Here is a 13,052-nt window from a genome sequence, read left to right on the forward strand (position 1 = left end):
CTTGAGTTACTCTAGGTTGCGTCGGGACAGATTATTTTCCTATAACAGCATGCCCACAAGTGTTTACTTCTGGCTTGTTAATGATGAAATTCATGATTTATTAATGTTAACTATTGAAGTAAATAATGTTAGTTTAGGAAGCCTTAATATAACACATTACCAAATAATTGCAGCTGAAAATAAATACTATGCATGTAAAAGTGTAGATTAACACAGAAATTACCTCTAGAGGTTAGTGGAGACCCCAAGTTCACAGCACATTATTAAAGGCCTATTAGAGAGAGAGAGAGAGAGAGAGAGAGAGAGCACACCAAGGACCGAGCAAGACTCTGTGCAGGTCACACACCTCACCTCATTTTCATAAGGGATTGAGAATGAGAGGGTGCAGGTTAGTCAAATCAATTATTAAATCAAATAAATAGACTCTCCCATTCTGGCTATTAACATACATGAATACTTCACACACAATATTCAGAAAAGCACATGATTGACATAAAAGCTTTGCATTAAAGGAAAAAAATCCACCCTGAATGACTTGGTCTATAAAATTAACATCTGATCTTATGTGGCATCCAAGAATTACTTTTTTTTTTTTAAACCCCCCCCCCCATTGCCACGCTGGCCTATTTTCCCTTTTATTGCCATTTCCTACATTACCATTCAACTATCTGCTGATCATGGTATGTGAGATTTAGCCCTTGCTTTACTGAAAGACAGAGATGCAGCAGTGCTTTAGTCCTTTAGTCTGTCCAGCTCTCTTACCTGTACATTCTGCTCAAACTGATCAGCCATCAAAGCTTCAACTTTAATGCTGACACTGCTATCAACACCATCGTGCTTGTCACCTTGTACCAGAATTGCTGAGTACATCATACATATTTCAATTAAAAAACAAAACAATTTCATGTGTTTCAGGGTGGACCTTTCCTTCAATATTCACATGAAACAAAGTGAAAGCACATATACATACACGTCTTAGCTCAGGCGCTTCAATCTTAATTCCTGACTATGCCATGTTGGATTTTTGACTCCCTTAAAAGTGCCACTGGAGCTCATTTTCAATTTTATTTTCATCTTATGAATGTGCATCTACTAGTGCATCTCAAAAAATTTTAATATCGTGGAAAAAGTTCAATATTTTCCATCAGTAATTTAAAGCTGTACTGCCTTTCAGATTTTTCAAGTGTAGGTCATAGAAGGATTTTTCCTTGACACCCAATTATTTTTGTTTAGTGGACTGAAAGCTACTGAATTCAAATCACAGACTTCCAATTTTATTAGTTTTTTTTTTTTTTTAACAGAACAATTAATGAATTTAGGGCCATGTGGCCCTAAATTCTCTGCTATTTTTTCCTGCTTCACCATGATGCAATACAAGATACTACACCATGCATCACATGGTGGGCTTTCCCCATTTACACAAGGCATTGTGGGATACAAATTTGAAACAGGAGAGAAAAATGGAGGACGCGAGTGTGTGAATGAAATGTGAAAGACCGACTACAGTGACGGGAAGCGAGAAGAAGAGACGTTATGTTGCGAAGGAAAGGAAACACAGGACCAAGCTAATAAATATTGGCTGTCAGCGAGCACCTTGGTGTGATCAGCTGTTCGTTTAGCAACAGAATGATGGAACTGTCAAGTGCACGGTCAAAGGTAAACCTGTGCATGCACACACAGACTTCCTCTGTCTGCTTGACTGTGCGAAGTGAGCAATTTCATGCATATTATTTGTTAGGGAATCTGCTCAAATTAAATAATTCCCAGCCACAGAATGGCCTGGGTGGGTTTATTTTTTTGTTTTTATTTTTTTGTTTTTTAGAAATTACAGAAATCACAGTTTACTCAAGTACACTAACAATCCCAATGTTAATGACACTGAAGATATATTTCTGAGTGCTCATATATCCATACAAACCAAAATAAATGTATATTGAGCTGATAATTGTGGCACTATTTTTGATTAATTTTGGGTGTGTCTGTCTAGGCAAGCCATACCGTCTCGGCACCCTAGGGCTTAAAAGTTTAAGAAATTGGAAATGTAATATATTTTAGACTCATTACATGTAAACTAAAATGTTTCAAGCATTTTTCTAATTTAATTTTCATAATTATGGCCTTTCGCCCGTAGTCAGCTGGGATAGGCTCCAGCTTGCCTGCGACCCTGTAGAACAGGATAAAGCGGCTAGAGATAATGAGATGAGATAATTATGGCCTACAGCACACAAAAAAAATCTCAAAATATTAGAATAGTTCATTTCAAGTTTGAGTAACACAGTATAAAAATACCGTGTATCTCTCGGTCTAATTCAGTACACACAACCACAATCATGGGAAAGAATGCTGACTCAACAGTTGTCCAGAAGATGCTTATCGATCACGATATTCTAATTTTTTAAGATGCACTTACCATTTCGGTTGCAGCAATAATTTTGCCTCTTAAGTATGACGGGATATTAGGGCCGTTATGGCATATTACTAGGTTTAAAAAAAAAAATACAGACATGAGGTAGGGGGTAATATTCTGAGAATAAACTTCACAATTTCAAACACTGAAGTTGGAAATTTACAAGAAAAACTCAGATACTATGAGATCATAAAGCCATAAATTTGCAAGAAAAATACTCAAATTCCAAAACTAAAGAAAGTCACATTTTTATGAAAAAAAAAACTTGGATATTCTCTGAGACAACAATCGCATACTTCCTGGCTACTGTGCATTCTGGGAAATTCTTTTTTATATATTCTTTTGTGTAACTGAGGAGGAAAGACTACATTTCCAATAACCCTCAGCTCAGCCGTTTCAGACAGATACTTGGGCAAATGAGAAGAATCCACACACTGAAGTAACAGGAAACTGCTCTTTCAGAATAAATATACATCTATAAACAAACCTGTGCGGTTTAGACATTCAAGAAGAAGAAGCAGCCAAGCCTTTATCTGTCGCACGTACACTCAAGCACAGACTTAAGCACACAGTGAAATTCCTGCTCTGCATTTAACCCATCTGAAGCAATGAGCGCACACACACACCCAGAGCAGTGGGCAGCTATACTACAGCGCTTGGGGTTAGGTGTCTTCCTCAGAGCACTTCAGCCCAACCTCAGGCCATGGTTGCCCCATGTTAACCTAACCACATGGGGGGGGGGACCAGAGCACCTGGAGGAAACCCACGCAGACTAGAACTAAGAACCCTTTATTCGTCACATGCACACTTCAAGCACAATGAAATTCATCCTCTGCATTTAACCTATCCAAAGCAGTGAACACACACACACACTCAGAGCAGTGGGCAGCCACACCAGAGCGCCCGGGGAGCAGTCAGGGGTTAGGTACCTTGCTCAAGGGCACCTCAGCCCAAGGCCGCCCCACGTCAACCTAGGGAAACCGGAGCACCCGGAGGAAACCCACACAGACACGGAGAGAACAAACTCCACACAGAAAGGCCCCCGTCAGCCACTGGGCTCGAACCCAGAACCTTCTTGCTGTGAGGTGACAGTGCTAAACACCACACCACCATGCCACCCAAATAAATGTGAAAGGGGAGAGCGTGAACACAGTCCCCCACTATCAGAAATTATGCAGTCGAGATTCCTGCATTTGAGGAATTCGCAAAGGTCAGCACAGCCTGAGTGCAATGGCTGGGCCTCACTTTGGACAAACCACTTTCTTTATCATGGTATTACCCCTGCCAGGGGCATTTCCTATTATTTCCTGTTATATCCAGGAAGTGCAACAATCACTTGCTTGCTGTCTGCAGTGCATTCTGAGAAATGTAGTTGAAATTCTCTTAAATTTCTCTTAAAATTTTCTCATTAAATTTCTTAAAATTAAATTTTGCTCCATTTTTTATATATATATATATATATATATATATATATATATATATATATATATATATATATATATATATTGCACAACCAAGGAGGAAAACTGCACTTCCTATAACTTTCGGCTCAGCCGTGACATCTGTGGTGTGATGTGATGTTGATCCAGTCTTAGAAAGTGAAGTGATCTTGCTCCTTGACAAAAGCTATTCTCTGAGTTTTTTTTCCTCAGAAAGTTATGACTTTTTAATCTCGGAATTTGAGGGGGTTTTTCCCCCTCACAAATTTATAAAATCATAATCGGAGAGAATATCTGATTTTTTTTTTCACATAAATGTACAACATTTATCTGAGAAATACAGTTTTTTTTCTTGGAATACACAACTACCCCACCCCCAATTTTTCCTGACTTTTTTTCCCCCTCATAAATTTGTGACTTTTTAATCTGAGAATATCTGAGTTTTTTTTCCCCCTCATATATTTATGACTTTAATCTCAGAAATTCTGAGTTTATTTTCCTCAGAATATTATACCCTCCCTCAGGGCTGTATTTTTTTTTTTAATCGACAGTGGCCCTAATACACCATCAAGCTTAAGGCAGAATGTAGAGCATTCTTAACAATAATAATAATAATAATAAGTTAACAGAATGACTCCAACTATGTGCATGATTAGGAGCTTAGAGGATTAGGAGAAAGACATTTAATTTGCATATTTCTGTGCTGTTGCTGCTTTAAACATGTTTGTGCATACTGGTTGTTTTTTTGTTGGTGTGTGAGTGTTTCTATCCCTGTGTCCAATGTATAGTGACAATTATTACACCCTATGTAGTGCACTCAAAGTATCCCGCAATGCATCATGAAAAGTAGTGTATAACCGATGGTCACTAATCCAGCAATACATCCCATCATGCATTGTGGTTGCGCTGAAAGAAATCAAATCAAAAGCTTCAAATTTGATTTAATAAAAGGCAGCGGTGAAGAAGAAAGTATTCAGCCTTGATTTAAAAGAACTAAAAGATGCAGCAGACACAAAGTACTTTGTATTTATTAATGTGGGAAATACATTCAGTATGACATGTATTTATTACAAAAACACATGCATGTATTTATTATTTTGAAAACCCACCAGCTGACTGATCTGGCATGTTTTAATTGTGTGACACTAATGACGTAAATAACGGCGTGACGGAGTAGTGTCTGAAAGAGTTTTTTAATTTTATCAATGAGCTCACTAATTCCCTATATAGGGAGTAGGGAGTAGTGAATGAGTGAGTGATTTCAGACACAGGGTATGTGTTTCTTTGTTTTCTAGTTCGCAAAATTAGCCAAATTGCTACATTCGCTGTGTGTAGTTACATGTAGCACAAACCTTGGTAAAATTAATGGGCATTTTAGGATTTCTTCGGATTTTTAAATCACTTTTTGCTGCTAAATGTTTCAGGCAGTTGGTAAATATGATGTCATTTCCTGGACTCAAGAATGAGACAAGTATCGGGGGAGTGTGGAACAAGAGATGAGATTTATAACCAGACACTGATGTAGTTTTCACTCAGCATAAACATAATTGGCGGAAACACGTACTGGCCTTCTCTAACAAGGTTTTCAAAGACGCACAGCATGCATCCCAGAGTGCTCCTGTATGTGCACGTTTGAGTATGATGCCATGGCCATGGGGCAGCAGTGAAATAAATCCCCCTCCTATGGAGAGGCCATCTGTCAGTAGAAACCATAGCTGAGACAGAAAGCACCAGTTTCGAGGTGCAAGAAGGAATGGAGAGTGCTCTCTCACCTGACTCTCGACCAGCATGGCCATGTCCATGAACATGTCGTGCAACTCGCGGATGCTATTCTCCAGCTTGATGATCTCATTGTGTCGGGTTTCAATCTCGTTCATGGCCTGCTGGGTGATGTTGGAGTCCATGATGATCTAAACAAAGGAAGGGAGAGACACACACGCACACAAAATCAGCAGCTTTCCATCAATTTTCATCCAACTTTCTGACCTCTGGCTTTGGCAATCTCCTGTTAGGAAGTGCCACAGTTGAAATCAAAATGATTCTGGGGTACAATTGAGATTTGTTCAGTCTGCTAGAAGGGCTGAAGCATCTCTGTCTTGAATTTCAATAGATCCCTGAATACCTGTAATGCCTGGAGCAGATGAATACATCTCTCATACTTACCGTACAAAACCATACAGGATTTCGATGAAGGAATAAACATATTTCTAAAATACATTGTTGAGAAAAAGTCTGGAAATCGTGCTAAATTGAAACATATTAACACAGAACAAAAGAACAAATGTTATTTGTATATGCATTTTAAGATTTTCGTTACGCCATGCAAAAACAAATGAAAAACAAATGAAGGAACTACTATTCCTGCAGATAGTCCTCTTCAATAAAAATTCCATATTTGCACTCTCTGTGTCTGTAATCTGTTTAATGCTCCAAATATCTGTATTCAGATTCCAGCTGGAAGGAGGCGTGTTTTTTTTTTCTCTTTTTTTTTGTTTATAGAAGACTAAGATCAGGAGAAATCCATCTTTCAGGCTTGCATTCGGAACTCCACGACAACCAGCAGACTAATTCAACTCAACAAACAAACAATAACAAACAAATGATGCACCTCTATTTATATTTGTATTTTATCTGCTCATATTCAGTTACATTACTTGAATAACTAATTATTCTATCCACATTCACTGGATAAGAGCAATCGCTCTCTACTACTATGCTATCAGCTCATATACCATGAATAGAGAAAAACAAAATGGCGGAACGCATCAAGTCAGTTTGTTATCAAGTATTTAAAAAAAAATAGAAATAGCGAAAAGAATATAGTTTTTTTCCCCCACCCAATATCTCCTGTTCTACACTACAGCCCAGTCGGTGGCAATAATGCACCTTTAAGTTGGTTTGCAAACCACCAAAAAACCCTAAAGAAGAACAACAAAATGTCGGTGCGTGTTGCTGAACCAACCAAAGACGAAATAAACTCTCCTCGAAAACAAAACCCCCAAAAATACAAAAAACAGCAACAAAATATGGAATGAAAGTATTTGATGGTAAGAACGTATCTTTTTTATTTTTTAAGATTTATTTTTATAGCATTTTTCACAAATTGCTACTGTCATTTCGCCATTTGTTTACATTCTAAGCAGAAATTATTTTGTCGGATGTTTTGTATAAAGTTTTTATTTATCGAATTTGCAGTAAATAAAAATAAAAATGCTCTGTTTCTCAAAATTCAGTGAATATGGATACATACACTACATACACTACAGTGGTGCTTGAAAGTTTGTGAACCCTTTAGAATTTTTTATATTTCTGCATAAATATGACCTAAAACATCATCAGATTTTCACACAAGCACTAAAAGTAGATAAAGAGAACCCAGTTAAACAAATGAGACAAAAATATTATACTTGGCCATTTATTTATTGAGGAAAATGATCCAATATTACATATCTGTGAGTGGCAAAAGTATGTGAACCTTTGCTTTCAGTATCTGGTGTGACCCCCTTGTGCAGCAATAACTGCAACTAAACATTTCCAATAACTGTTGATCAGTCCCACACACCAGCTTGGAGGAATTTTAGCCCATTCCTCCATATAGAACAGCTTCATTTTTGGGATGTTGGTGGGTTTCCTCACATGAACTGCTCGCTTCAGGTCCTTCCACAACATTTCGATTGGATTAAGGTCAGGACTTTGACTTGGCCATTCCAAAACATTTAACTTTATTCTTCTTTAACCATCCTTTGGTAGAACTATTTGTGTGCTTAGGGTCATTGTCTTGCTGCATGACCCACCTTCTCTGTAGACTGAGTTCATGGACAAATGTCCTGACATTTTCCTTTAGAATTCACTGGTATAATTCAGAATTCATTGTTCCATCAATGATGGCAAGCCGTCCTGGCCCAGATACAGCAAAACAGGGTCAAACCATTATACTACCACCACCATGTTTCACAGATGGGATAAGGTTCTTGTGCTTGAATGCAGCGTTTTCCTTTCTCCAAACATAACGCTTCTCATTTAAACTAAAAAGTTCTATTTTGGTCTCATCTGTCCACAAAATATTTTTCCAAGAGATTTCTGGCTTGTCCACGTGATCTTTAGCAAACTGCAGACGAGCAGAAATGTTCTTTTTGGAGAGCAGTGGCTTTCTCCTTGCAATCCTGCCATACACACCATTGTTGTTCAGTGTTCTTCTGATGGTGGACTCATGAACATTAACATTAGCCAATGTGAGCGAGGCCTTCAGTTGCTTAGAAGTTACCCTGGGGTCCTTTGTGATCTCGCTGACTATTACACGCCTTGCTCTTGGAATGATTTTTGTTGGTCAGCCACTCCTGGGGAGGGTAACAATGGTCTTGAATTTCCTCCATTTGTACACAATCTGTCTGACTGTGGATTGGTGGAGTCCAAACTCTTTAGAGATGGTTTTGTAACCTTTTCCAGCCTGATGAGCATCAACAATGCTTTTTCTGAGGTCCTCAGAAATCTCCTTCATTTGTGTCATGATACACTTCCACAAACATGTTGTGAAGATCAGACTTTGATAGATCCCTGTTCTTTAAATAAAACAGGGTGCCCACTCACACTTGATTGTTATCCCATTGATTTGAAAACACCTGACTCTAATTTCACCTTCAAATTAACTGCTAATCCTAGAGGTTCACATACTTTTGCCTCTCAAAGATATGTAATACTGGATCATTTTCCTCAATAAATAAATGACCAAGCATAATATTTTTGTCCCATTTGTTTAACTGGGTTCTCTTTATCTACTTTTAGGACTTGTGTGAAAATCTGATGTTGTTATAGGTCATATTTATGCAAAAATATAGAAAATTCTAAAGGGTTCACAAACTTTCAAGCACCACTGTATTACACTCAATCTCATTGTATATGGCTTATGGCCAATTCGGTGCTAAGCACCTCGTCGGCTCCCAGCTAATATACAACTTGATTTTGTGGAATAACTTAACTGTTTTCACATGAACACGCCCACTCTTAGCTGCATCTAGGTGCAAAATGCACTAATTAAAGTCCAAGTTATGACCTATTCAGTCATTATGACGACTGCGTTAACTTCCACTTACCCCCGAAGTGAAGATAGCTGGGTTGTCACTTTCCAGCATGCTTTCTAGCTCCTCGTTTGTCGTATTCCTTCCAGCTACAAATACACACACACACACACACACACACACACACACACACACACACACTTACTTCACAAGCCATGTAATGCGTTTTACACTCCCTGATCTCAATATATTTAAGATCATGACACACAGACAGCATAAAAACAAGTCTGACTGCATCAGAGAGAAGATTACATTATTACACTTTCATTCATGATGTATACAACAGAAATAGAACTGTCGCATATTCTCAGTCACATAACTGCATAAAGGCAGAATCAAATAAAATAGGCAAATATTATTGGCAAATAACTAGACTGTATGTTTGTGTGCCTGTGTGTGCATATGATATGACAAATATATTTGCAATACTTGAAGACATTTATATGAGACACAGTGTGTCACGATATACATGTTTGACGACAAACTGCCAAAAAAAGTTGGTTTGCATTAAAAAAAAAGAATAAAATTGAGAAAAATGGACAATAATTTTACTTAATATCAACAAAAATTATTTGATGTCTAGTTAAAATGGAAATGAAGAAAAAATGGAACACTGTGAATAAATTCTAATAAAAATTATAATTTATTGTTTATTACATGTAATTTATTAAATAATTTAATAATTTTAATTTTTGTAATTTGTTCATAATTATCATAAAAAGGAATAAAGAAACTAAAAAAAAATCACAAGTTATATCTCAATATCTCAAAAAAGTGTGACATAATTTATGACGATATTGATTTTATATTGTTGTACTACCCAGCTCGAGGGCGCATTCAGTCACTGAGCAGATTAACATATAAACATATTGTAATACACCATCTAAGATTAAATGATATATTATAAATACATTCACAGTGCATGTTTGTCACTGCTTGGCTCTGATTACAAAAGTACCATGTGCTGGTTTGTTCTGCCTCCACCTTTCTTAGTTCCTTCCCTGATGGTGGTCACCTGTACCATGTTTCCATTTACTAGTTTGTTTGTTTCATACCCTCTGCACTTTCTTTTGACTTTGCCAGGCGTGTAGTACTCGAGTCTGACTTGTGCCCTAATTTAAGGACTCATGATTTGACTTGGACTTGAGCGCTGATGACTCGGACTCGTGCATGAACTGCATTCGGACTCGTAAGTTGGAGACGAGGACTCGGATTTTTTCTTTATTTTTTGTAACATGCCATAATAATTTGCCATATTTATATCTACATTTATTTTTATGTTAATTTTGTGTAAGAGAATGCATACTCTCATGTTCAGGAACAAACTAATGTTAATGGCACTAAAATGCCTGGAGAGAAGCCCCTAGGATTGTCCGCTTTGCTTATACAGACTTCTCGTGCATTGGGACAAAATGCGCTGCTGTGTGTTCCATATGTGGAAGCACTATCGAGGACACGACGGGGACAACCTCGAACTTCAAATTGTCATTTGGCAAGACTCCATCCAGAGAAGGTGGGTTATAAATCACAAGTTATATCTCAATATCTCAAAAAAGTGTGACATAATTTATGACACGCTATGGTCATTGCTCTGGTGATAGCAGGGCTTGCTTGCTGACTGATGAACTAGCTAGTGTTAACTCCCTCTCATGTTATTTGCCCTATTGATAACAGGGCTTGCTGAGTGATGAACAAGCTTTTTATCTGTAGCCTATTCACTAATGGGGCAGTCAAGCAGTAACGTTAGTCCAATACAGTAGCAGAGACGGCTTCACATAAAGGCAACGACAGCCACCATCAAATGGTGCGGTTGGAGTCTTGTTCTCAGACTTGACTCGGATCAATAGTGGACTCGATTCTGACTCAACTCGAAATTTTTTTTAATGACGGACTTGAGACCTCGGACTTGAGGTTTAGTGACTCAACAACAATGGTCTTTCCAAAGCCTCGTCATGTTGATTCCATTCAATTTTGGACCTTTTGTTTTTAACATGTCTAATTATCGGGTGCCCTTCAAAAAATGTCAAACACTAAAAGTGAACCTTGTTTCCATCAATCTAAAGTGACATTTTACTACGTGGCTGGGGAAAGCCCACATTTCTTTGGATGTTACAATACACTGAGTTGGCATTTTATTAGGTAGCGGATAAGTGAACCCAGTGCACTACACCAGAATATGCCACATTTTCCAACAGATTTACTCTTAAGTTATTGCTTTTTACTTATTTTTGCTCTTAGTAAAGGCTAAGAGACTAAGAAAAGAAAAAAGTCTGCTCACCATTCACTGGAAACTTGCCTATAATTTAATCCAAAATTCCTACCATCATACACCTAACAAAATGTCTCCAGTAGACGCAGCGCAATTTTTTTTTTAAAGGATTCTAATCTAATTAGTGGCAAAGAAGTGAAGGCTATTCATATTTATATAAACAAAATATTTTGCAAATAGTAAACTATACCTTGTAGCATCTTTATGCAGAGTTAATGTAGTGTTTGGTTTTTTTTTTTAATTCAGTCAACTTTGTTGGAGGAGGTTATGTTTTCGCCTCCGTTTGTTTGTTTTTCTGTTCCCAATGTAATTCAAAAAGTAGTGAACAGATTTTGGAAATTTGGTGGAAAGGTGATCCAGGGGCCAAGGAACAACTGATTAGATTGTGATGCAAAGCAGGATATGTATGCGGATCCAGGATTTATTTTGCCTGTTCCCAATGTTACTCAAAAAATAGTGAATGGATTTGGATGAAATTTGGTGTACAGCTTTAGTATTATCCTCAGTTCAAGTGATTTGATTTTGCTGTTGATAATATGTGGCTTGTCCCTTCTAGTGCCTTTATTTGATTGGTATTTTCTTTGTGTTTTGTATAACAGTATGAACCTGTCCAACCTTTTCCATTTTCAATACTTTACCAATATCATAGTCACTGATACCGATATCAATACTGATCATACAATACTTATATCCTATTAGCAATCAACTTTTGTTGTTAAAGGTAGACTGCCTTTCAGGTTTTTCAAGTGTAGGTCATAAAAATAATTTTCCCCGACACACAATTATTTTTGTTTAGTGGAACAAAAGCTACTGAATTCGAATCACAGATTTCCAATTTTATTAGTTTTTTTTTTTTAAAAACAGAATAATCAATGAATTTAGGGCCACGTGGCCCTAAATTCTCTGCTATTTTTTCCTGCTTCACCATGACCCAGTTCAAGATATTACGTCATGCATCATGTGGTGGGCTTTCTCTGTTCACGCAAGGCATTGTGGGATACAAATTTGAAACAGGAAAGAAAAATGGGAGGATGCAAGTGTGCGAATGAAATGCGAAAAAACGACTACAGTAACGGAAAACGAGAAGAAAAGACGTTCTGTTGCGAAGGAAAGGAAACGCAGGACCAAACTAATAAATATCGGTGGTCAGCAAGCACCTCAGTGTGATCAGCTGTTCGTTTAGCAACAGAATGATGAAACTGTCAGTGCACGGTCAAGGTAAACCTGTGCATGCGCACACGAACTTCCTCTGTCTGCTTGACTGCACAAAGCGAGTGATTTCATGCACATTATTTGCTAGAGAATCCTCTCAAATTAAATAACTTCCCAGCCACAGAATGGCCTGATATTTTGCAAAATATTACAGAAATAAGCATTGTAGTGGTTCTTGTATAAGGGTGGAGCACAGAAGACGGCAGGACAGAGTTCAGGTTGATACAGCGTTTTATTGCTACACTTTTCAGCGAACAATTACTGCGAAATTTACAGAAACACACACACAATCGGCGTCTGGTTCGGGGAAGAGCTCCTCTGCTCTCGCTCTCCCTCCTTAAGTAGGGCACGGTCACTGGGAAGACACACAGACACAGGTTAATTGTTCTCAGGTGTAGTGATTCTGCCACTTATCTTCCCTGACTCCGCCCTCCTGTCACAGACCGGCGCTTGATCACACCCCCGCTGCCACATACCCCCACCGCCCGACTCAGGCCGGGCGGACATCCGGCCTGCAGCCGACTCCCCCCCCGACGGGAGAGGAAGTCCGCCACGACCATCTGCGCCCCCGGCCTGTGGACCACCTTGAAATTAAAGGGCTGGAGTGCCAGATACCAACGGGTGATCCACACGTTGGCATCTTTCATGCG

The 13,052-nt window shown here is 38.3% G+C and overlaps 1 protein-coding gene and 1 non-coding gene across 2 annotated transcripts in view; both read right to left on the reverse strand.

Moving 5' to 3' along the window:
- LOC132871269 (syntaxin-1A-like) overlaps positions 1 to 13,052 on the reverse strand; it is a 422,244-nt gene that overhangs the window by 9,423 nt on the left and 399,769 nt on the right. Inside the window, exons 7-8 of the mRNA XM_060905390.1 lie at positions 8,937 to 9,010; positions 5,619 to 5,756 (exon numbers count right to left, since the gene is read on the reverse strand). Coding sequence (XP_060761373.1) covers positions 5,619 to 5,756; positions 8,937 to 9,010 — 212 coding nt within the window. The remainder of the gene's footprint in view (positions 1 to 5,618; positions 5,757 to 8,936; positions 9,011 to 13,052) is intronic.
- Positions 3,540 to 3,703, reverse strand: LOC132871997 (U1 spliceosomal RNA). The gene has a single exon (XR_009651363.1). It is a non-coding gene; the product is annotated as a U1 spliceosomal RNA (small nuclear RNA).

Source organism: Neoarius graeffei, chromosome 23 (genome assembly GCF_027579695.1).
Source record: "Neoarius graeffei isolate fNeoGra1 chromosome 23, fNeoGra1.pri, whole genome shotgun sequence".
Lineage (NCBI taxonomy): Eukaryota > Metazoa > Chordata > Actinopteri > Siluriformes > Ariidae > Neoarius > Neoarius graeffei.